The sequence below is a fragment of the Oncorhynchus tshawytscha genome, linkage group LG14 (genome assembly GCF_018296145.1).
Source record: "Oncorhynchus tshawytscha isolate Ot180627B linkage group LG14, Otsh_v2.0, whole genome shotgun sequence".
Taxonomy (NCBI): domain Eukaryota; kingdom Metazoa; phylum Chordata; class Actinopteri; order Salmoniformes; family Salmonidae; genus Oncorhynchus; species Oncorhynchus tshawytscha.
In genome coordinates, this window is record NC_056442.1 from 8595113 (window position 1) to 8621765 (window position 26653).

Consider the following 26653-nt stretch of genomic DNA (forward strand, 5'->3'; position numbering starts at 1 on the left):
ACTGGAACATCCCCCCTCGTAAGCAAGCTATGCAAACCAGCCAATAAGATGCCATGTTGAGTAGGTGAAGGCAAGACAAAACTCAAACCAAAAACCCATTGGCTTAACAATAAAGTGGCAAGGGGAATCACCAATATAACCCTGGTACACTTGCAAATCACCTATTCTGTAGAACCTATGAGAATAGAAAGGTTCAGAACTTTTGTGAAAAAGCACAGTTAAAAATATGGCAAATAGAAATCAAACTGGATGGTCTTCAGCAATAGATGGGAGGGGTTGAGGGTAGTGGAAGGATAGGAGTAAAAACAAACAAAAAATTGTAAAATATATTGTGTCTGTAAAATATACAGTGCCTTCGGAAAGTATTCAGACCCCTTGACTTTTTCCACATTTTGTTCGCCCCTCATCAATCTACAATACAATACAACGACAAAGCAAAAACAGGTTTTCCACATTTTTTTACAAATTTATAATAATAAAAAACTACTGAAATGTCACTTTTACATCGGGTTCAAGTCCGGACTCTGGCTGGGCCACTCAAGGACATTCAGAGACTTGTCCCGAAGCCATTCCTGCATTGTCTTGGCTGTGTGCTTAGGGTCGTTGTCCTGTTGAAAGGTGAACCTTCAACCCAGTTTGAGGTCCTAAGCACTCTGGAGCAGTTTTTCATCAAGGATCTCTCTGTACTTTGCTCTGTTCATCTTTGCCTCGATCCTGACTAATCTCCCAGTCCCTGCCGCTGAAAAACATCCCCACAGCATGATGCTGCCACCACCATGCTTCACCGTAGGGATGGTTCCAGGTTTCCTCCAGACGTGATACTTGGCATTCAGGCCAAAGAGTTCAATCTTGGTTTCATCAGACCAGAAAATCTCGTTTCTCATGGTCTGAGAGTCTTTAGGTACCTTTTGGCAAACTCCAAGTGTGCTGTCATGTGTCCCTTTTACTGATGAGTGGCTTCCGTCTGGTCACTCTTCCACAAAGGCCTGACTGGTGGAGTGCTTTAAAGATGGTTGTCCTTCTGGAAGGTTCTCCTTTCTCCACAGAGGAACTCTAGACCTTTGTCAGAGTGACCATCGTGTTCTTGGTCACCTCCATCGACCTATTGCTCAGTTTGGCCGGGCGGCCAGCTCTAGAAAGAGTCTTGGTGGTTCCAAACTTCTTCCATTTAAGAATGATGAAGACCACTGTGTTCTTGGGGACCTTCAATGCTGCAGAATTTTTTTGGATCCCTTCCCCAGATCTGTGCCTCGACACAATCCTGTCTCGGATCTCTACGGACAATTCCTTCAACCTCATGGCTTGGTTTTTGCTCTGACATGCACTGTCAACTGTGGGACTTTATATAGGCAGTTGTGTGCCTTTCCAAATCATGTCCAATCAATTGAATTTACCACAGGTGGACCCCAATCAAGTTGTAGAAACATCTCAAGGGTGATCAATGGAAACAGGATGCACCTGAGCTCAATTTTGAGTCTCATAGCAAAGTGTCTGAATACTTATGCAAATACGTTTTTTTAATTTATATTTGTTTATGCAAAAATGTCTAAAAAACTGTTTTTGCTTTGTCATTATGGGGTATTGTGTGTAGATTGGGAAGGATAATTATTTTGAATCCGTTTAAAAAAAAATTTTTTTTAACGTAACAAAATGTGGAAAAAGCCAATACTTTCCGAAGGCAGCATGTATAAGCTGGAAGTAGACGCTTAAGTGTTGTTGTTCATTAGTTTACTACAATTAGGGGAGGGGTGGTAGGGTTAGTCAAAAATACTCAATCTAATCAAATAAAATAATACAAAATGAAATACTTTAAAACCTTTTTAAACCTCAGGTACACTACACATTGCATTTCCTCCTGCACAGGAACATTCTCTGAGTCAGAGGGATCAAATTAAAATAGCAGATCTGCATGTGTCCACGGGCTTTGACTCGGAGTGTTATCACCATGTATCAACACCATGCCTCTCTCCACCTTAGGAGTACACCATCGATGTGTTTTTCCGACAAAGCTGGAAAGACGAGCGCCTGTGTTTCAAAGGACCCATGGAGATGCTGCCTCTGAACAACCTCCTGGCCAGTAACATCTGGACCCCAGACACATTCTTCCTCAATGGGAAAAAGTCTATCGCCCACAACATGACCACGCCTAACAAGCTACTGAGACTGAAGGATGACGGAACGCTGCTCTACACCATGAGGTACCAACCACGGGCCTGTTCAGTACTATTTCAGATAGAAATGTATCACATATGAACAGATAGGAAGTGCCTGTAATGTAGTGTGGGGAATTGTGTCAGGTCTATTCAAATCAAATCACATTTTATTGGTGACATACACATGGTTAGCAGATGTTGATGCGAGTGTAACGAAATGCTTGTGCTTCTAGTTACCGACAATGCAGTAATATCTAGCAAGTAATCGAACAAATTCACAACTACCTGATACACACACATGTAAAGGGATGAATAAGAAAATGTACATATAAATACATGGATGAGCGATGGCCGTGTGGCATAGGGAAGATGCAGTAGATGGTATAGAATGCAGTATATACATATGAGATGAGTAATGTAGGATATGTATGCATTATTAAAGTGCCATTATTTAAAGTGATTAGTGATACCTTTATTAAATCCATTAATTACATTTATTAACGTGGACAGAGTTTTGAGTCTGTATGTTAGCAGCAGCCACTCTATGTTAGTGATGGCTGTTTAACAGACTGATGGCCTTGAGATAGAAGCTGTTTTTCAGTCTCTCGGTCCCTGCTTTGTTGCACTTGTACTGACCTCACCTTCTGGATGATAGCGGGGTGAACAGGCAGTGACTCGGATGGTGGTTGTCCTTAATGATCTTTTTGGCCTTCCTGTGACATCGGGTACTGTAGGTGTCCTGGAGGGCAGGTAGTTTTCCCCCAGTGATGCATTGTGCAGACCGCACTACCCTCTGGAGAGCCTTACATTTGTGGGCGGAGCAGTTGCCGTACCTCGTGGTGATACAGCCTGACAGGATGCTCTCGATTGTGCATCTGTAAAAGTTTGTGAGTGTTTTAGGTGACAAGCCAAATTTCTTCAGCCTCCTGAGGTGGAATATGCACTGTTGCGCCTTCTTCACCACGCTGTCTGTGTGGGTGGATCATTTCAGTTTGTCCGTGATGTGTACGCTCAGGAACTTAAAACTTTCCACCTTCTCCACTACTGTCCCGTCAAAGTGGAGATGCTGTTTCCTGAAGTCCACAATCATCTCCTTTGTTTTGTTGACGTTGAGTGAGAAGTTATTTTCCTGACACCACACTCCGAGGGCCCTCACCTCCTCCCTGTAGGCCGTCTCATCATTGCTTACCACTGTAGTGACGTCTGCAAACTTGATGATTGAGTTGGAGGCGTGCATGGCCAGGGAGCAGGGAGTACACGAGAGGGCTGAGAACGCACCCTTGTGGGGCCCCAGTGTTGAGTATCAGCCCACACCACCTGGGGGCGGCCCGTCAGAAAGTATAGAAACCAGTTGCACAGGGCGGGGTCGAGACCCAGGGTCTCAAGCTTAATGACAAGTTTGGAGGGTACTATGGTGTTAAATGCTGAGCTGTAGTCAATGAACAGCATTCTTACATAGGTATTTCTCTTGTCCAGATGGGATAGGGCAGTGTGCAGTGTGATGGCGATTGCGTCGTCTGTGGACATATTGGGTTGGTAAGCAAATTGGAGTGGGTCTAGTGTATCAGGTAGGGTGGAGGTGATATGATCTTTGACTAGTCTCTCAAAGCCGTTCATGATGACAGAATTGAGTGCTACGGGGCTATAGTCATTTAGTTCAGTTACCTTAGCTTTTTTGTGAACAGGAACAATGGTGGCCATCTTGAAGTATGTGGGCACAGGAGACTGGGATAGGGATTGATTGAATATGTCCGTAAACACACCAGCCAGCTGGCCTGCACATGCTCTGAGGATGCGGCTAGGGATGCCGTCTAGGCCGGCAGCCTTGCGAAGGTTAACACGTTCAAATGTTTTACTCACATTGGCCACAGTGAAGGAGAGCCCACAGGCTTTGGTTGCGGGCCGTGTCAGTGGCACTGTATTGTCCTCAAAACGAGCAAAGAAGTTGTTTAGTTTGTCTGGGAGCAAGACATCGATGTCTGCGACGGGGCTGGTTTTCTTTTTGTAATCCGTGATTGACTGTAGACCCTGCCACATACGTCTCGTGTTTGAGCCGTTGAATTGTGACTGTACTTTATCTCTGTACTGACGCTTTGCTTGTTTGATTGCCTAGGGGAGGGAATAGCTACACTCTTTGTATTCGGTCATGTTTCTAGTCGCCTTGCCATGATTAAAAGCGGTGGTTCGCGCTTTCAGTTTTGCGCGAATGCTGCCATCAATCTACGGTTTCTGGTTAGGGAGGTTTTAATAGTCACAGTGGGTACAACACCACCGATGCACTTGCTAATAAACTTGCTCACCGAGTCATGTGACATCCCGAAAAATCGTTCTTCTCATGAAAACCTCTGTAGCGTCTGAACGATTTGGGCTACAAACTAATATGACCCCGCTATGGAAAGGAGATATTCTCACAAATACGATGGTGTTCTCCGTTTTGGATTTACGATCTCCGCAAGTGTCACTCGTCTGAAGGTAACTGGTAAAAAAATTAATGAATGGAAGTATGGAGTTAGTTTTGTGCCAACTTAAAAAGGGGGTTAAATGTGTGTCCAAAAAACAAAAGTATTTTCTTCCTGTATCTTTCTTATATCTCTTAGATAAAGTGTGTCAAAATCTTATTCCCCCTTTTATTTTTGACTGTCTGTTTGGCCATTTATGATTGTGTTATTCAATGTGTTTCTATAGGCTATAGTATTAAAGACCAAATTAAAATTTTGGGGGGGAATACCTACAGGGGTCCTAAAATTCCAAATCAAATAGCTAAATGATCCATGGTATGACCATCTTAAAACAATTCCATATGTTAGCTGAACCTCCCCCACCCCACCCAAAGGCTTAGACTTATAGAGGATAATTTCTGAGCTTTGTGTCTGAAAAGCTAATGTTACGCTCACTGAAATACACCCAGCCACGATTCACAAATGGCCCTGAACTGGTTTGGTTATTGTTGTTGTCTGTGTGTAGGAGGTAACAAAAGCCTCTGCACAGCTGTTCTACTCAGCCCAGCTCTTGGTAACGTAGGCTCAGACAATTTTCTGTTCTTTTGTTCTTTGTGATGCTGTATTTTGTATGTTATCGGACACTGACCAATATGTGGCAGGTTAGATTAAATATTCACCATTGAATTCATAATAGACAGGAACAGAAAGTGATGACAACCAATAGCAATCATACGAATAGATCAGGACTTCCTGGTATCATTTTAGGAGGTATCAGTTAGTCCAGATCAATACCACCCACTAAAATCATCTTAATGCCAGATAAATAGATGCAAGAGGAATAGATGAACCATATTAACCCCTTATGGCCACCGGGCACTATTTGGCACGATCAGGCATCGCCGTCGCTGGAATCAAAGTCTGATGAGTGAAAGAAGAAGAAGAAGAAGCGGATATCAGGCCCATCATTTTAAAAAAGGTAATAGATTTCCCAACGACTCAGGAAATGAAACATCAGGACGTTTCTGCTTTTAATCGCTCCGGTTTTACTACTGTCTCCTAATGTATTTCCATTACCAGGAAAGAGATTAACGCGCTACCTAGATTTATTGCATGGTCCAGCCTTTCAGAATCCACCGACATCAGGGGAGGGCTCCTTCTCTCCAGTGGAGATAATGACTAAATGTGATTGCATTCTCACCCCCCGATTCCCGAAACATTAGCCCGAGAGCAACAGAGTTTTCAGAAACCTTCAGAAGAGGTTGAAGCAAGTGAGCATCATGCAGTATTCTTATATCCAGAGCAAACTGTGCCTCTGATGCAGGAAATATGCATATTAAGAAACTAGTGCAGTCTTTTTGCCATGTTCATTCCTTTGAGGTGCCCTGGTGACATCAACACGTAACAAGTAAATGTTATAATGTTAATCACACAAGAAATGCAGGTACATAATTGTAAATGCAAAAAAAATTAGTAATGGGGATGATTTAGAATAGATGGCACCGGTTACATGTAATTTGAGGGGGCTTTTGTAGCCCTAATTTTGAAAGGGAAAAAGGCAGCTCTCTATGCATAGACCTACATTAGGATATAGCTAATCAAACCTGTATACCAATATGCTTTCCTTGTGAGACAGAAAATCCGGTTCTTCAATTTCCAGTCCTGCAGTTTCTCTTGTAACCACATGATGGCAGCCTTCCCTGTTCACAATACAGACCAATGAGAATTAGAGTTGGTCTTCCTATGATCCAATAAGATCTTAAAACATGTCAGCTGTCTTTGACGCAACATAAGCAAAGTAATAACATTGAATAAGGATGCAGTGAAGTGAACACAACCGGAGTCCATATGGTCCTCAAGGACGAGAGGTGTCCTCATTTCATTGTTATATCAACGTGTTTACATGTGTCACTATATGTGGTTACTTTGTGGACATGTTCTCTGTGAATACACTCTTGACGGACAGTACATGGGGGATTTGAAGTGAATGACAGCTGGGAATTCACAAATAATACAACCACCACAAGATGGCAGTATATTCAAATGTAATGCCATGTGATTGGCTCAGGGTGAATTCTTGGTGATTCTGTCTAGAAATACTACAAGGGAAAAAAACGGCCTGTGATGTAATCGTGCAGGCATTGTGCTATCTATGCAACTAACATTAGCACTGGAGATGAAGATGTTGATGATGACTGCGGATTTGAAATTTGAAATAACAGGATTATTATATAGCTGTAGGGGATTTGGGTTTATTGTCTTGATCTTTTGTGTCTCTCTCTAGGTTAACCATATCGGCGGAGTGTCCCATGCAGTTGGAGGACTTCCCAATGGATGCTCATGCTTGCCCTTTGAAGTTTGGAAGCTGTGAGTAAAATTCCATGTGTTGATATTTAGTGTATTACTCTTTGCCACACGAATAATACAACGGCACAGATCCCATACGTATAAACATTACTAGGCCCAGACTTCTTATGATCTGAGTATGAGTCAAAGACAGCACTATTTATCAAACCTCCAACTCAAGTAAACTACCAAATCAATTCCTCTAAAGAGACAATTGAGCTTGCACAGTATTGTGTAGGATGGTACCTATGGAACAAGGGAAGAACACAGAATCCAACCACAACGACGGCGCTGCAATAAGGAATGACCTGAATCCTGAAACTGGAGGAGCTAAACCTGGTTCAGTTAAACTAGGTGGAGGGCCAAAAGGTCTATATCCTTTAATCAAATTGCTTGTCCTTAATTACCTTTCGTAACCTGGTCCTTAATTACCTTTGCTAACTTGGCACGTGGCCTGTGGCCTCAGCACCTGGGCTATCCTACTGTACCACCTCGCCAGGGCTCCCAGGGTTGTATTTATCATTTACCAATTAGACCTAAAAGCAGACTATTGTCAGGCAGGGCCATCCCATAGACTTTTTGGGGGCCCTCTGCGAGATTTGGTTGGGGGGCCCCCATGCCTCGCTGGCAAAACATTTTGGTGGCCCCCCTCTTGACGGCAGAGAGAAAAAGTTAAGAGTTAAAGTACAATTCCACACATTTTGCCATGGGGCATAGAATTTCTTTTGCAATTTTAAAGCACATTTTCTGCAATTCTACACATTTTACTGTGGGGCAGAGAGAACATTTAGCAATTGTATAACTAATTATATGCAATTCTACTCATTTTGCCATGGGGCGGAGAGAACATTTAGCAATTGTATAACTCATTAAATGCAATTCTACACATTTTGCCATGGGGCGGAGAGAAAAAGTTGCAGTTTTAAAGCAAGTTTTCTGCAATTCTACACATTTTGCCATGGGGTGGAGAGAACATTTAGCAATTGTATAACTCATTCTATGCAATTCGACTCATTTTGCCATGGGGCGGAGAAAAAAAGTTGCAGTTTTAGAGATAATTTCCTGTAATTCTACACATTTTGCCATGGGGTGGAGCAAATTATTTGCAGTTTTAAAGATAATTTACAGAAATTTGACACATTTTGCAATGACTTATGCCATGTTAATATAATATTTGAGTGAGAGTGACTAACAAAATCAATGGCCCTTCGTGCCTGGTCGGTAATTCAGCCATGATTACTACATTTACATTTTAGTCATTTAGCACACGCTCTTATCCGAGTGACTTTTAGCCGCAATTATGGTTCCTTGCTCAAGGGCACATTGACAGATTTTTCTCCACGTCGGCTCAGGGATTCAAACCACAACTGTCCGGTCATTGGTCCAACACTCTTAACCACTAGGCCACCTGCCGCCACTACAACAAGTTTAAATAGCTGGCTAGACCTATTTACCTTTTTTTTATGCTGACATGGGCTAATTGAGAGACTGGCAGTGACTGGCATAACAAGAAAGGAAAAAATGCTTACGCACAACCAAGTTTCGAAATGTCGCCCCATGTATTCTGCTATTCTAACGGGTGTTGCCTGCCTGCCGGGTTTAAGTGCTGGCCTGAAATAGCTCAGCTGTACTTTGACCTTTTAGAAGTGGACAGTGCAGATGGATAGTCCCGGGGAAGCTAATAGAAATGCCCTGAGCAGGGTCACGCCATGCCACACTATAGTAAACCCTGGGCTTTGTCACACCATAGGACGTATATAGCCAGATTACCTAGCTGATTGAACTGCCCCTACAGGTGTAGGATCTTAAGTTGATCACTCTTTTGTCGCGGAGATATTTTTCTGCTCAGCAGGAAATGGAAACTTGTAGTGTATTTGAGTTTTAAAAAGCCTTCTAAAGTTTAGAATTTCACTTTGAAATTACAGACTAGGTTTGTCCTAGCAAAAAAAGGCCAGACACTCGGAAAACATTTGCATTTGAGTCATTTACATACAGAGCATACCGACACAGCTACTACAGTATAGCCAGTTGTCTGAGCACTGTGACCACAGGCTCTATTTCTCATTCCAACACCCACACATCCCACTTCACCACCAGATAAAACTGCTTTCCTGTGCAGCTGAGCTCACAGGGGATATGAAGGATGATGGAAAGTGCATCTTTCCTTTACTCTCTTTGGCCCACAGTTGACCTTTTTTTCAAGCAGCACAGAAAAACTAAGTCTTATCAAATAATGTTCATGATAAGTAGGATGGATGTGGTAGGGTGTGGGGAGGAGGGAGTGTGTGTATGTTTGTACAGATGTAGGATGGTAATTTGATCACCCTGTTGCAGGAGAACTGTTGCAGGACATTTAAAAGGTGTAGTCTATTTGAGAGTTAAAAATGCTTATGAAGTTTGTCAATTCCAATTTGACATTTTTTGACTTGATTTGCCCTAATGAACAATGTATCAACCTCCACAAAAAATTCCATGAATCATAATCCACTTAATAATTTATATTTCCTGTTACTGCAGGATTATTTTCCTGCTATAGCAAACTGGAACAAATTAAGATCCTACGTTTGTATAGGTCTGTGGAGTAGCATGGAAAATGTCTGACCTGACCATGCTGCTGCTGCTAAGACGAAATTCGGGGGTCAATGCAACGTCATATTTGAGACGTGGGATCTCCTTCTTATGCTTTTTTGACTTACTACTGTATATTGTATTGATAGCAGCCACTCTTTTTAAGATGAACTCATAACTAGTGTACTGAACTACAAGGAACAATAAAATATTGAAATCACCAGCAAATAAATATCACAGGTCAAAAATGTGCCCTTTTGACACTATTCCACATCTAAATTCATAAAATGGTTAAATTGATGTTAAAACTATATTGTGATGTGGAAATAATCTACAAGAGTGCTGTAATAAACAGTCATTGAAGTCTGTGGAATGATGACACTCACGACTCTCTCAGTCTTCAACCGATTAGAGCTGTGGTGAACTGAAGTGCTTTTAGGAGCTGGGTTCTCTATTGTCGTCCATGCATTACTAACACAAGGTTATCTGTATGGAGTGGAGAGATGGAGAGTACAGAGGGCCGGATGCGTCCCAAATGGCACCCTATTCCCTATTTTCTGGAATAGGGAATAGGGTGCCATTTGGGACCTGGGCACAGCCTCTTTTGCTAAACAAAGCTGATTTTAAAATGGGTTGTATACTACAGGCAAGGCTCAATCAGTGCATTGCTGTATACCCAGTGTAGCTCTTTTCTATTCCCATGGTCAAGTAGGGGTTTTAGACGCTGTAAAACCATCCTATTGCTATTATGTACTAGCACACTCTCCTCACAGGTACAGTAGATGGCTCAGGTTTTCAGATTAAGATGTATTGGTGCGTGGACAGTATGTAAACAAAGATGATATCAAATCTGTCCATTGTTTCATTTGTTCATTCGTTTATTCATTTGTTTACTCATTCATTCATCTATCGCAACTCCTAATGTTCATGTTATGTAATAGATGGGTGTGTACCGTGCAATCTTAAAGTCAGGAAGAGGTTGCCGTAAAATTGGCATATGTGACAGGCCCCGTCTGCCAAATCCTTTAGCTCTACTACTAAATCATGGTATTCCCCGCATCATTATCCTTAAGGCTTCTAAACCCGCCCAACTTTACATTTTGGCCCTGGCTTTCAGCTAAAGCCATCCAAGAAGTCTGACTGTAAATAGCAATCCACTAGGCATGGCCAGTAGTACCAGTACTACAGCAAAGTGCTATGACATGCTATTGAGCTCGGTTGCTTAGTTACTGCACTTTACATTGATCCATCACTTTCTTTTTCTTTGTTCTTCCCACACACACACACACACACACACACACACACACACACACACACACACACACACACACACACACACACACACACACACACACACACACACACACACACACACACACACACACACACACCTTACATGACAAATGCCTTTAATTTTCCTCCTACAGCTAGGGAGAAACGCTCGTTTAGTCCCTAGAAACATTCACAGTGGACCTCATTTTGATTGTTTTCTTTAATCCAGAAAGACACTTTGTCATCCGGGGGATTAAAGTACAGTTGTTCTTTTCATCCATAATTAGAAAAATAAAATAAAAGATATATATAAATATATATATATATATTTTTTTTTACATGGAACATGGAAATTAAGTAGAAATGAAGTAGACTGGTACAGTGTTTAGCCTTGAAGTACATGACTCGCCCTCACATTTTCTTTCTCTCTTTCTGTTTCCTTTTCTTTCTTCCAGGCTCCTGGGGCTCATCCCTTTCTTAAACTGGTTCTCTAGGCCTTTGTGTTTTTATATTTTATATACAGACCATCTACAAAAGCTGAGGAATCTATAGAGATAGTAATTTGATCAACCTGTTGCAGGAGGTTGACGTTTGTAATTTCCTACTTTGAAATTCATCTTAGACGGGATTTTAACTTACGGAAAATGTCAGTCAATTACAATCCAATTAACAATTCTAATGTCCTGTTGCTGTAGGATTATTTTCCTGCTATAGTAAATAAAGATCCTATATCTGTACCTCCACTCATTCCCCATGGTCCTGACTGGCCCATTAGTCCTCACGATCCACCTTCCTCTGCATCTCCCTGCATGCTTAAAGAGACCTAGGCCTCACATTGATAGCAGACAGGAAAGGTGCTGTTTCTGAGGTTTCTCGCCGAATGTTGGCCCTCTATTCTTAGGACAGGTGTGGTTTCACGTCAATATCCCCACAGTGTTTCAACAGTGACAGTGTTCAGGAGAGGAACAGCTTGCCAGTTGTTTCAGTTTAAATTAGGCTAACACCTCTGATAAAGCGTAAATCCTTCATCTGCACTTGATTGAATTCTTTTGTTGGACTGCAGGTACTGTCCTAGCCAGCGCTTTCCTGAATCCCGACAGTAGGTTACTGACTACCCTAAAGGTTGCAATTATACTTTACATACAATATAAACGCAACAATTTCAAAGATTTTACTGAGTTACAGTTCAAATCATGAAATCAGTCAATTGCAATAACTTCATTAGGCCCTAATCTGTGCATTACCATGCTGAAACATGAGCTGATGGCATCGGATGAATGGCATGACAATTGGCCTCAGGATCTCTTCACTGGATCTCTGTGCATTCAAATTGCCATCAATATAATGCAATTGTGTTCATTGTCCTTAGCTTATGCCTGCCCATACCATAACCCTATGGCCACCTTGGGGCACTCTGTTCCCAACATTGACATCAGCAAATTGCTCACTCACATGACGCCATACACAGGGTCTGCGTTTGTGAGGCCGATTGAACGTACTTCCAAATTTCCAAAACGACGTTGGAGGCGGCTTATGGTAGAGAAATTAACATTCAATTATATGGCACCAGCTCTGGTGGACATTCCTGCAGTCAGCATGCCAAATGCACGCTCCCTCAAAACATGAGACATATGTGGCTGTTACACTGATCTGTTTCACCTGTCTTGTGCTTGTCTCCACCCCGCCGCCAGGTGTCTCCAATTTGTTCCCATTATCCCCTGTGTATTTATACCGGTGGTTCTGTTTGTCTGTTGCCAGTTCGTCTCGTCAAGCCTACCAGTGGGTTTTTCTAGTCCCTGTTTTCTAGTCCTCCCGGTACCAACCTTTTCTACCTGCCCTGACCCTGAGCCCGTCTGCCATACCATTCTGCCTGCCCTAACCTCGAGCCTGCCTGCCATCCTGTACCCATCTGACTCTGACCTTGTTTACGAACTTCTGCCTGTCCTTGACCTGCCTCTTGCCTGCCCCTTATCTATGAATAAATATCAGAGACTCGAACCATCTGCCTCCTGTGTCTGCATTTGGGTCTCGTCCTGTGTCGTTATAGAATGAACTGGCCATGACTGACCCAGCAGACTCGGACTAGCTCCTCAACACTGTCTCCCTGCATGGAGCCACCATTGGGAGAAATTAGGAGGAACTCCAGAACCTTATGGAAGTACATACTTTGGCAGAATGCCATGACCAGGGTTTCAAATCATTACTGGAGCAATTCCGTGGACTATCTATCAGGCATCATGCCGCAACGGAGACCTCCCGGACGCTCAGTAATCCCCCTACCAGTGGTGATTTTGTCCAGCCTACCCCGGCGATGGGCGCCTACAGGAACACAGGAGGGAGAGGAGGTCTGTTCTCGGCCACACTCGCTCGTCCATGCCTGCTTTCTCACCTTCAAAGAACCCCGGAGGTCCCCGACACCTGCATTCCCGAGAGGATCCGAAGTCACCTGAGCCCCCTCGGGAAACATCGGGGACGGGCGACTCGTTTACTCCAGAGCCTATGCAACTGGGCAGGGCTAGATTGTCGCCTAAGGAACAATTACGTAGGCTGAGCTCCAACTGTTGCCTGTATTGTGGTTCTACAGGGCATTACATATCCACCTGTCCAGTAAAAGACCAGGCTCATCAGTAGGTACGCTGGTGAGTATGCTGGTGGGCCATACTGTGAGTCTTCTAACTCCTATTACTTGTACACCTTTCCATTTTATCCTGCTGTGGAGTGATTGGTCTAAATCTCTCCGGGTGATCATTGACTCTGGGACTGACGAGAACTTCATGGACGCTACTCTAGTATCTGAGCTGGGTATATCCATACAAATCCTCTCCATTCCCATGGACGTCAGAGCACTGGACGGACGCTCCATTGGCAGGGTCACTCACAATACGGTTCCCACTAACATGCGAGTGTCGGGCAATCACAGTGAGTCCATACAGCTTCTACATATTGAATCTCCCCATGTTCCTGTCGTTTTGGGATTTTCACGGCTCCAAAGGCACAACCCCCTGATTGACTGGACCACTGGTTCTATCCTGGGTTGGAGCCTGTTTTGCCACTCACATTGCCTTAAAGTGGTGCAGCCTGCCCCAGGACGTCCTCCTGCGGGCTCTGGAAAAGCATTGGATATCTCTGCCGTTCCCGCGGAGTACCAGGACCTCCTGGAGGTTTTCAGCAAGGCTCGCACCAACTCCTTTCCTTCGCATCGCCCCTATGATTGCGCCATTGACTTTCTCCCAGGCACCATACCGCCTCGTGGGTGGCTGTATTCCCTCTCTGGCCCTGAGACCAATGCCATGGAGGAGTACACTAAGGACTCTCTGCCTGCTGGGAGCATTTGACCTTCTGCCTCCCCTGCTGGCACAGGTTTCTTCTTTGTGCAAAGGAAGGACAAGACCCTCCGCCCATGTATCAACTACCAGGGCCTCAATGATATCACTTTGAAGAATCGTTACCCTCTACAACTCATCTCCTCGGCTTTCAAACCTCTCCAGGGGGCAACCTTCTTTTCTAAGTTGGACCTTCGAAACGGCTACCACCTAGTTCGGAAAAGGGAAGGAGACGAGTGGAAGACCGCTTTCAACCCAGCTAACTGACACTATGAGTACCTGGTCATGCCGTTTGGACTCACCAACGCCCCTGCAGTTTTCCAAGCCCTGGTCAACGATGTGCTCTGTGACATGCTGAATCGGTTTGTGTTTATCTACCTCAATGACATCCTTGTTTGTTCCCGTTCTGCTCAAGAGCATGTCCGACAAGTCCTCCAGCGCCTCATGAGTTGTTTGTGAAAAATGAGAAGCGTGAATTCCATTCGCCCCACTATCTCTTTTCTGGGATACGTCATCGCTGAAGGGAACGTTCAGATGGATCCTGACAAGGTGAGAGTGGTGGTGGATTGGCCCCAACACACATTTAGAGTGCAGCTGCTACGTTTTCTGGGATTCACTCATTTCTGGGATTTCCCATCTCTAAAATCCTTAGTCCCACTGTTCTGTTGCTTCTCTTCGTATACATCCCACGGTTCATGTGTCTAAGATTTGTCTCACAGCCCTTTGTCTCCTGTTTCCAGGCCCCACTCTCCCTCCCCGTCTCCGTCTCATCGATGGCCATCCGGCATACATGGTGAGACGCCTGGTGAGTGTTCGACCTCGGGGCAGGAGTTTCCAGTACCTGGTTGACTGGGAGGGTTATGACCTGGAGGAGAGGTGCTGGGTCCCTACTAAGGACATCCTGGACCCGGCCCTCATCGCTGACTTTCACAGCCGGCATCCCGGTCAACCAGGTATGCGCCCAGGTAGGACGCCAGGTGGCGCCCCTAGAGGGGGTTACTGTCACATCCTGATCGGTTTCACCTGTATTGTGCTTGTCCCCACCCCCTATCAGGTGTCTCCAATTTGTTCCCATTATACCCTGTGTATTTATACCGGTGGTTCTGTCTGTTGCCAGTTCGTCTTATCTCGTCAAGCCTACCAACAGGTTTTTCTAGTTCCTGTTTTCTAGTCCTCCCGGTTCCGACCTTTTCTGCCTGCCCCGACCCTGAGCCTGCCTGCCATACCATTCTGCCTGCCCCGACCTTGAGCCTGCCTGCCATACCATTCTGCCTGCACTGACCTCGAGCCTGCCTGCCATCCTGTACCCACCTGACCCTGACCTGGTTTACGAACTTCTGCCTGTCCTCGACCTGCCTCTTGCCTGCCCCTTGTCTATTAATAAATATCAGCAACTCGAACCAACTTTCTCCTTTGTCTGCATTTGGGTCTTGTCCTGTGTCGTTATAGTGGCATTGTGTTGTGCGACAAAACGGCTCATTTTAGAGTGGCCATTTATTTTCCCCAGCTCAAAGTGCACTTGTGTAATGATCATGCTGTTTAATCGGCTTCTTGAAATGCCACACCTGTCAGGTGGATGAATTATCTTGGCAAAGGAGAAATGCTCACTAACAGGGATCTAAACAAATTTGTGAGAAAAAAAATGAGAGAAATAAGCTTGTTGTGTGTTTGTAAAGATTCTGGGATCTTTCATTTCAGCACATGAAATATGGGACCTACACTTGACATGTTGCATTTATATTTTTGTTTAGTGTAGAATGTACATGGTAAATGTCTGTTGATTGGAAATTTGATAGTAACAATGCTTTTGTTAATTCATTTAAAAAAGAAAATTAGATACGTTTGTACTTCAAATGATAACTCTGTCATGAGTAGTGTAAAAAAATGGGTTTCTGGCTGTAACAGATCGCCAAACTCTTCATCTTCATATTTTGGTTTATAGTTCATATTTGACATGCTCCTACCTGATTACAATAAACTATAGCTGACCTGACCTGAACTTTGTATTACTGATCGATCCAGACTGTTCTATAGATACAGCCTATTAAGAGATCCTCAATGTTGGCAGGCCTTTGTGTTCTCTCTTGAGTCAGTGTTTCAGGAGAGGAGCCAATGCAACTCCTTGTGGATGTCATGAGTCTTTAGGGCTTAGCCCCAGCTTTAGAGTGAGCTCCACACTGGACCCTCCTGTAATCCTCTAGGTAAGAGGGATGATGTCCTAAAGGTGGAAAATCAACACAGAGCTGACAAGAGAAATCATTCCCTTTTAGATTAATTGGGAAATAATTTGATTACAGATCACAAATTTGAGCGAAAAAACTAGTAGGCTACAATCTGAAGCTGGTGTTGGTGTGTTTGTGTGTGTCTGCCTGCCTGCCTTCCTGCCTGTCTGTCTGTCTGCCTACCCGTCTGCCCGTTTGTCCATCTGTCTGCGTATGCATCCTTGTCTTTCTGTATGTCACGATGCCTGATGACCCTCTCTGCTGTGGCAGAGGCGTAATTTGGACCAGACCTTGGGGGTCAGCGTTAGCCGACACCCTCAGCTCCAATCAGCCACTGTGGGTGGCTATGTGATTAACAAGCTGTGTTGCTTTGCAAACATGTGCTCAACCACAGCTCAATCTAAGCCTGAAGCCCCCAGAGGGGCAAAGCTGGCAGAGTCCCTTACTCTGGTCTATACTGTACAGCTCCTGGGGTATTGTCCTACTATGGTAAAGGAAAAGAGATTGGGTATAGCCATGCTGTCTCTTAAGTTCTGTTCTTAGAGAGAAAACCATTCACCACATAATCCACAAACGCAATGGGTGCCAAGCTGTACTTAACACAGCAGGATCAGAAGCAACTTTTTGGCACTGAGACTTTGCATTTGTTCAATAAATCAACTAGGACACCAAACCACGATGTAGTTTCACTTAGAGTAGGATATGAGGAACCTTGTGTCCTGGACATAAGTAACAAACTGTTCTGTTCCTTTTCCATCATGCATTTCATTCGTACACGACGTCGGCCTCCGATATGTGTTGCCAGAAGAACGTTTAGTCCTAGTAATAGCTTCATCCTAGTTTCGCTTGACTCAACATCTGAGCTTCAACTATGACTTTGGTCTGAGACTTGCTAGTTCCTGATATGTGCCCTGGCCTGTATAATATCTCATTAGCGCCCTCACGGTGTCCCGTTTCTCTCTTTCAGATGCCTATCCAGTCTCTGAGGTGGTGTACCTCTGGCAAACCGGTGCTGCCAAGTCTGTAGTGGTGGCAGAAGACGGATCCCGTCTCAACCAGTACCACCTGATCGGCCAGACCGCAGGCTCTGAGGACATCTACACCAGTCGAGGTGAGGTATATTCTCAAAAAAAAACTTTCCCAGCTCTCTTCCAATATCCACACTAGCATACCCTAGAATTAAGCAATGTATTGCGGTATGCATTCTAATTGGTATGCACATATGGATGTTGGAATGGAATGTAGCCTGAGACATTTTGATTTAGAATTGTACCCTTTAGGTATCAAATAATATATATAGAAAATGTTTGATAAAATATTGTATTTTGGCCTTTACTACTATAGCCCATAGAAACGCATTGAATAGCGCATTCATAAATGACTAAAAAGACAGTGCAAAAATTAAGGTTTTGAAGTGTCTGTCCTATATCTAGGAAACATAAGAAAGCTCAGGAAATATTTGTGTTTTTATGGACACATATTTAACAACCCTTATTTTTGTTGGCACAAAACTACCTCCATACTTCCATACATTGTATGGGTTACCTTCAGACGAGTCCTGTGACACTCGTTGGGGTAGTAGAGCAAAACAGAGAGTCTTATCTTTCCATAGAGGGGTCATCTTAGTTGGTAGGCCAAACCCTTCGGACGCTACAGACGTTTCCGTGAGAAGACCGGACAAAGAGGGTTGTCTCACGGTCTGACAAACACTGATGTAGCTCGGCCACCTTCCACCGCAGGTGCGGAACGCTGTCATAGGTGCGGAAGGCTGTCATAGGCGGACGCGGATTAAGACACAGGCCATGCAAATATCTCCATCTTAAGCTGACCGATTTTCATGGGGATTCTGTTATTATGTTACTTAGATTGAAGCACGGGTGGGTCAGTAGACTCTTGAATATTACGTTGGGGAAATGAATATTTTGGGTGAAGGTATCCTATCCCTTTCAAATGTCATTTTTAGTCTGACTTCTCCAAACTCCACTGTACTTCGCTGTAGGCTAGCGGGGGGGGAAGGAAATATTTTTGGAGAAGGAGCAAGAGGAGAAAGGGAAGGAGCCAGCTGTCACTTAGGCTACACATGGACTCACTTATTCCTGTCCTGAGCTCCCTGGGAGTCACGGGTTAATCCCGTGTTGACTGTCCCATCAGGCTTTTGCATAAGAGGACGACATCACAGCGCCCGCAGGGATTGGACATTCCAGGCTCCCGGGCAAAGACACGTGGGACTGAAAGGCTTTAATTCCCTTTATGTAAAGCAGAACTGTAGTAAACTTCGGCTGCTGTCTGCAGAATGGCTGTTAAAAGTGTGGATTTCCCTGGTGTTGTGCGTAGAATGGCAGAAACCATCCAGCACCGTGTGAGTCATCATCACAGCCGTTTAACTCCTTGGCCATGAAAGGAAAGGAGAGGCAGGACAGTCCCTCCATGGCAATCTCCCTTGATCATGGATAAGAACTAAAACCCTCCCTGCCTGTTAAGTAGGCGGCGGGATCCTATAAGCTTCCCTGCAGGGCCACTGATAAGTGTAAACTATAGTCCATTTGTGGACTGACCCCGAACTTCAGTAGGCCTGTTAGCTAAAAGTGTGTTTCTGTGGATCTCCTTTCCTCCACCTGCTGCTCTCTGCTTGCCAGCAAGTGACAAATGGGAGCTGCGGAGGTCAGGCGGTGGCTGTGGGCCGTCTGTCTGGCCCAAGGCCAAGTCAGTAGAGTTCACTGTCCCCGATGGGAATCCAGTGGGGCAGTTCTGTTGCGGTTCTTGAATTAGCATGTGCCTAATCTTAGCTACAATCCCTCTATGGCTAAATCAAGACGAGATTAGCAACAGCTCGGTTTAGGGACATGACATCCTATACCCCCTCACAGTACATTTACAGCAAACCACACTGAAAATAAATACCGTACACCCCTAAAATGATATAGTACACTGTTTGGTAAAAGAGGGAAATATAGTTTGTCCTGTAAAATGGAGTCCCTTAGTTGGGTTTAGAACAGTGTGCTTTTATGCAATGTCTCCTTTGGACATATCCCAAAACCCAGCCTATTCCAGTTTCCTTTGTTTCTATTTGCACATTTACATGTAAATGACATTTACTTTAGTATTTCAAGAACTTTCTGGGACCACCCGTTGCCTTAGTACTCACCAGTTGACCAACATGGCTGCGTTATTGTCTGCAATGAATGGAAGTTCCCCATAAACGCTCCAAAATCCTTGCAGTAAAATCCACCAAAGGTACATGTTCATTCCTCTATGAGTCTCATCGGGCTCCATGCATCAACAGCAAACAGTCGGGATGGAGGATCGGATCCCCGGTCGGTCGGTCGCTCGGTCGCTCGGGGCGGAGAGAGGCTGGGAGTCATGGGTGTCTCCCCGGTGGGCCGAGAAGACGCCGGCTAGCTGGGGCTTCTGGGGCTGGAGACATGATGGTCCCTGCGTTGGCCCTACGTCCGTTTGGCTCACAGAATCACAAACTTCCCATGGGGCACCAGGTCAGCCCCCCTCCATCACACCCCTGGGAGAATTGTTATTAAATCGGAGCTTAGGTCTGTAGATATCTGTCCGTCGGTCGCTGGAGATTTGGTAGCGTCGCGTCCTTGTCGAGTGAGCGAGGCCAGAGCACAGCAGAGCAGAGCCGAGCTGAGTGAGTGGGCAGGACTGAGCTAGCGTTTTCCCTGATGGCAGGATGCAGATTGTGACAGGGGATTAGTGAGATACAAAAATCCGATTTTGCCTGGAGAACGCAGCAGTCATCAGTGGATTTTCTATAGTTTATCAGGCGCCGGCTGTGGGAAGCTAGAAAGGATTTTTTTAAAGCTTCAAATGCAATCTTCAGTTGGTTAACAGGATATGTTTGTTTTTTCCCTCTCCACTTTTTTACCACAACACATTTACCTCACACAGCAACTGTCACATTAGTGAGTGTAACATACATATTTTAGCGAAGCCATTTTATATCATATTTTATTCATCTGATTAATTGTTTTCTTAGATAATTATATTTGTTGGCGATTGTTGCCATGGGCCATGTGTCATTGTCATGTGTTTTTTTTATATAACTTTAAAAATATATATATTTATATTTTATATCACTTTTTTTTTTACAAAAATGCATATTATTATAAAGTTCAATAAAATTATGAAATATATAATATAATTAGAGAAAAATGCAGGATGACTTTGCGATCCACTCTCTCTTTCCACTGTATATCTCTATCATTGTTGCCACTGTAATTATTAATTTATCTTTGTCCCACTGTCCTCTAAAACCAACAGGACAGTACACAGTCATGATGTGTCACTTCTACCTGAAGAGGAAGATTGGTTACTTTGTCATTCAGACCTACATGCCCTGCTTCATGACCGTGATCCTGTCCCAGGTGTCCTTCTGGCTCAACCGTGAATCTGTACCAGCCAGGACCGTCTTTGGTTAGTATAACTGCACCACAACCACTTGAATCAACTCTAACTAAAAGTGTACTTTCAACTCAAAAATGGACAGTATGTGTTGCCCCGTCACCCAACACATACAATTATCACAATTTTCATGAATGAATGTTCAATTTTTTTTACATTTAAACCTTTAGTTAGCCAGATAAGTCATTGAGAACACATTGTCTTTCACAATAACGACCTGGTTAAACGACAATTATCTATATCATCCATGATCATGCCAATTTCAAATAGATTTTCAGGTAATTATAGACATCACAGGTGATTACCACCTTTTCTCTTGTCCCTAAAAAAAAAACCTGAATGTCTTACAGTAGGGTTCCCCAACTGGCAGGGTGATTTTATTTGACCCCCCAAGTTCTGAGCAAAAATAAATAAATCCTTTTTTTTAATACATGTTTTATTTATTGTTGGACATAGAAGACTGTAAAAACACCAGCAAATCAGCTCTAAGTGAATTTCATTTTGAAAATCTATTACAAAATATTCCCACCCATAATAGATACACTACATGACCAAAAAAGTATGTGGACACCTGTTCATTGAACATCTCATTCCAAAATCATGGAGTTGGTCCCTATTTTGCTGCTATAACAGCCTCCACTTTTCTGGGAACATTGCTATAGGGACTTGATTCCATTCAGCCACCTGAGCATTATTGAGGCCGGGCACTGATGTTGGCCGATTAGGCCTGGCTCGCAGTCGGCGTTCCAATCCATCCCAAAGGTGTTCGATGGGGATGAGGTCAGGGCACTGTGTAGGCCACTCAATTTCTTCCACACCAATCTTGACAAATCATTTCTGTATGGACCTCGCTTTATGCACAGGGGCATTGAAACAGGACTGTTGCCACAAAGTTGGAAGCACAGAAACGTCTATAATGTCATTGTATGCTGTAGCGTTAAGATTTCCCTTCACTGTAACTAAGGGGCTTAGCCCGAACCATGGAAAACAGCCCTAGACCATTATTCTTCCTCCACCAAACTTTACAGTTGGCACTATGCATTCGGGCAGATAGCGTTCTCCTGGCATCCGCCAAACCTAGATTTGTCTGTCGGATTGCCAGATGTTGAAGCGTGATTCATCACTCCAGAGAACGTGTTTCCACTGCTCCAGAGTTGGCGTGAAGCTTTACACCAGTCCAACTGACGCTTGGCATTGCGCATGGTGATCTGAGGCTTGTGTGCGGCTGCTCGGCCATGGAAACCCATGTCATGAAGCTCCCGATGAACAGTTCTTGTGCTGACGTTGTTTCGAGAAGCAGTTTGGAACTCGGTAGTGAGTGTTGCAACCTAGGATGCGCTACGCGCTTCGGTGGTCCCGTTCTGTGAGCTTGTGCGGCCTACTGTACCACTTCGCGGCTGAGCTGTTATATGATGGTGCCACATTGAAAGTCACTGAGCTCTTCAGTAAGGCCATTCTATTGCCAATGTTTGTCTATGGAGATTGCATGGGTTTGCGCAAGATTTTATACTCCTGTCAGCAATGGGTGTGGCTGAAATAGCCAAATCTACTCATTTGAAGGGGTGTCCACATACAGTGTATATAGTGTATACTGTATGTTATTGAATACAAATGTAAGCAAGGTTTGAAATTATTATGTTTTAATGAAGTATTATACTTGTTTGGTCTTCTTGCGATCAATTTGCAGTCTACAAATGATTTGTAATTATGTTCCGGCCCCCTGACCATCCGCTCAATAACAAATCGGCCCGCGGCTGAATCTAGTTGATGATCCCAAAATGTCTACAGCTACCACACGTCACTACAGATTATGTTAACGACTCTATTCCCATATACTAAATAATATATTACAACCTGTTGCTCACTCATCATACAGGGGTAGTGTTCATTAGGCAGAGAATGGAATAAAATGGACTAAAACAGGGAGGAAATACCTGGCCTTGTCCAAGTAGAAACTCTTATTTTATTTTTTCTGTTGCAAAACGTTTGAAACCCTTTTCCACTGTGTGCCCTAATGAACACCACGTATCTGTTTTTCAACCAGGTGTCACTACAGTGCTGACTATGACTACTCTCAGTATCAGCGCTCGCAACTCGCTGCCTAAGGTGGCCTACGCCACAGCCATGGATTGGTTCATCGCTGTGTGCTATGCGTTCGTCTTCTCCGCACTTATCGAGTTTGCCACCGTCAACTATTTCACTAAGAGGAGCTGGGCGTGGGATGGCAAAAAGGCCATGGAGGCTCAGCACCCAAAGGTGAGTCCAGGTATCCCACTCTCCATTGAGAAAACTGTCTATGAAACACTATTGAAAAGTGATAGAGAGCTATGGTCGTGTTTTTGGGATGACGTAATGGAAACATTGATGCTGTACATGCATAATAATTACTAAAGTTAAAATAAAAACCGTTTAGCCCCGGTTTGTGAGGGTCGACATGTAACACTGACTATTTGTATCCATCCAACACAAATAGTACCGTATTAAATATTAAATGATACATTTTAAATGTTTTATCTCAACAGAAAAGGGACCCTATGGTGCTTTCTAAGAAGCCCAACAACGTCTGTACAGCAGGAGTGAACTACACCCCCAACATCACTAAGGATATCTCTATCTCCACCATCTCCAACAGCACCTCCATACAACTAAGATCGTCTGAAACAGAAGTCCTGGACCCCAAGAAAACCTACAACAGCGTGAGCAAAATCGACAAAATGTCCCGGATAGTTTTCCCTGTTCTATTTGGAACCTTTAACCTAGTGTACTGGGCTACTTACCTCAACAGAGAACCGGTCATCAAAGGAGTCAACATATTGGCTCCAACATAGTGTCTTTGTCAAACACACCACCCTACCTTCAACCATATTGGCCTACAAGCTGCTAAAGAAAATGCTACTGTCTCACAAAGGATGGGAGATGTCATGGGTTCTGTCTTTCTCATTACTGTCATTTGCATGAAGCTTTTTGGAGAGATACTCTACCCATGTTTGCCTTGATATTCCCTCTTTATACCTACTGTACATTGCTTTAATTCAACAATGACATTTTGAAAATGAAACCCGACAAGGACATTTTGAAATGCTGCAGTGTGGACATTTGCCCTGGCCTCAAATGAATTGAAAACTGTCATGGCATTTATGTTGTTGTTTATAACCCGGTCATCTTGAAGAATAAGAGACTGAGAAACACATGCTGTGTTAGTAATATGAAGTAAGATATTGGAGGCTAGGATGGTAAGGAAAGTGGCGAGTAATTATTTTCAGTGTCATTTCCAGTCAATTTGTAAGGTTTGTATAATACTGCAGACAAATCTCTCTTATCTCTATTGGATACATGTTGTTATACTTTTGTCATTTTTGCCCATCTCACATGTACTGTTTGTACAATTTAAAATGTTACTATTTCTTACCTCTATCTATATAATGTACAGATTCATAATTTTTTTGACAAACGTGGGTCTCACTGTGGAGACAGAGGCCAAATAAGCTAGCAAGATACAACGCTGTGATGTAATTGATGATACAGTCTAATCAACCTAGGTGAAAGTGCACAGTGGGAAAATTCTAAGCATTACCATGTTCTAAAATGGTTGGTTGATAAGGTCGGACTTTTTCAATTGCAATGAAAGCGTTTTCCCCAAGCTAGAGGGAGTGGATGCCTACTTAGACGTTTTGAGCTGCCCTTTGTCGTGAAAGGTTGAACTCGTATACTGTAACAGGATCCGTTTTCAGGGTCGTGTTCCTTAGCAATCAAATGGGGGGAAAAAACGGACTGAAACATGGATGCACTTCCTGGATTTGTTCAATAAGAAACCCTTATTTCATTTACCGTTTCAAAACATTTTGGCACAGTTTGCCCTACTGAACACAGCCCTTCTTCTTCACTGCTGTCCTATCCTCATTGTGCCATGACCAGATTGGCCCCAGTCCCTGAAGTCTGCTCGGGTTGAATTAGCCTGGGATAATGAGCTTGTACCTGTTAAACACTCTATCTGATATGGCCCCTGGAGAGAGGACAAACCACATGGGACTGACCACCCACCCTCACCCCAGGCCCAGAGCGCTTTGTTCAGGGTACGGAAAAGAGAGCATGTGGGTAGGGCTCCGGGGCACGGTGCCTCTGTGGTAACACCTACTTTCTTGTTACAGACTCAAGAGATCGAGATATGGTGTCTTTTTTTTTTTAAGAGAAAGAAAGAAGAATAATGGATGAAACATGAAATAATACGTTTGTGCTTCAAGGCCACCGTACTGGAGAGAGAGAGAAAATGAATCCCCACTTCAGTAAAAGATGGAGATACAGCCTATATGAAACAAGCTGTTCCTGAGAATCACATAAACTCGTCGACACAGCGTGTACAGAGAGAAAATAGATGGATAATTATGGATATGATGATGGATAATATTAGTGACGGATGGATAATTTAAATGTCACTGACGTTACAGTTCTCATTAAAGTATCATGTTGTAGATAACGCAATAACTGAACATGCATTGTTATTAATTATTTTATATTCAAATCTCCTAGGCAACAAAGACATCCTTCATGTGTATAGAGACAGTGACTAAAATACCTCTTTATTTGTATGTCGCTATGTGACATCTTGTGTTAAAGGAATAATCCACAAAAAAACTTGTATGTAATCTTTTTCATTAGTCCACATTTGATACAGTCCCAAAATTGTTTTGCATGTTTTCAAGATAAAGGACTTTCACAATATAAATTGCCACTTGCCACATCATTAAATTCTGTCATTCCATTGCAAATCAAACCTATTTAATTTAATGTCAGATATAGTATATTAATTAGTTATGTGTACTATTCTCCTTGTACTGGTGTCAATGTGTACATACTTTGAGGCTGAAGCAAACATTTTTTTTAAGCACTTGACAATGAAGCATCCCTCTGAAAAGAAATCCACCAATCAGACTTAAAGTACATCTTAATGGAACAAATGGAACATGACCCCATGGAGGTGTCATGTATGAGCTATCCCTTGTCACTAATAGCAACTAGCAAAGGATAGGAGAGGAGGGGACTGCGCTGATGACTCAACGGATTATAGAAATACTGGCCCATGAGGTTCTGTTGTGTAGGGAGAGAGAGGACTGATTCCATCCCATCAGTCACTGTGGCAGCCACATCTGCCATACATCTGTTTGTCAAGGATTTAGTTCCGCTTAAGTTGCTTTTCCATTCAGGAGCCCTGTGTGCTTCCCTCCAATTTAAGCCCTAACTGATGACAAATGGTGGTGCTCCTATGCAGTGGACAGCTGCGGTGCGTGTTAGCAGGCAGGGAGAAATGTACAATTGCAATGCTACGCTGAGACAAAGACACATGATAGCTCATCGCTATGAGGTTGTAGCTTAGCATAGTGCATACACTACCACCCATGTGTGTGTGTCTGATGCATCAATGGATTATGTGACTAAAAAGTGTCAATAAATGTATGTACATTATTTGATTAAATGAGTACACTGAAATCACTTTTTACCCTATTATTATATTCTGTTTTCAGGGGGAGAAATTATCAAACAGAATGGATGGTTTTCAGTCACAGTAGCCTATATCCTCTGTGTATGCATGTTGCATGTAGATAGAGGATATAGGCTACTGTATAGCCTATCTACATGCAACATGCATACACAGAGGATATAGGCTACTGTATAGCCTGTGTATGCATGTTGCATGTAGATAGGCTATACAGTAGCCTATATCCTCTGTGTATGCATGTTGCATGTAGATAGGCTATACAGTAGCCTATATCCTCTGTGTATGCATGTTGCATGTAGATAGGTTATACAGTGGCCTATATCAGGCAACTTGTATTACACAGTAAAGCCACATAATCCATCGATTTGAATCAAACCTGGGAGAAAGCAGGGTTTTGGATGAATACATCCTAATTCAGATG

The 26653-nt window shown here is 43.5% G+C and overlaps 2 protein-coding genes across 3 annotated transcripts in view; one reads left to right on the top strand and one right to left on the bottom strand.

Moving 5' to 3' along the window:
- The window catches only part of LOC112266477 (gamma-aminobutyric acid receptor subunit beta-3), a 49703-nt gene extending 29695 nt beyond the window's left edge, over window positions 1–20008 (bottom strand). The window contains exon 1 of one of the 2 annotated variants that reach the window (XM_024443966.2): window positions 19468–20008. In XM_024443966.2, the coding sequence (XP_024299734.1) occupies window positions 19468–19595 (128 nt within the window). In that variant the 5' untranslated portion in view covers window positions 19596–20008. The remainder of the gene's footprint in view (window positions 1–19467) is intronic. The other variant, XM_024443967.2, reaches the window with a different exon arrangement.
- LOC112266478 (gamma-aminobutyric acid receptor subunit alpha-5) overlaps window positions 1–26203 on the top strand; it is a 30464-nt gene extending 4261 nt beyond the window's left edge. Inside the window, exons 5-10 of the mRNA XM_024443971.2 lie at window positions 1978–2198; window positions 6876–6958; window positions 17290–17433; window positions 20598–20750; window positions 22783–22994; window positions 23261–26203. Of these exons, the coding sequence (XP_024299739.1) occupies window positions 1978–2198; window positions 6876–6958; window positions 17290–17433; window positions 20598–20750; window positions 22783–22994; window positions 23261–23566 (1119 nt within the window). The 3' untranslated portion in view covers window positions 23567–26203. The remainder of the gene's footprint in view (window positions 1–1977; window positions 2199–6875; window positions 6959–17289; window positions 17434–20597; window positions 20751–22782; window positions 22995–23260) is intronic.
- Window positions 26204–26653: the final 450 nt, after the last annotated feature.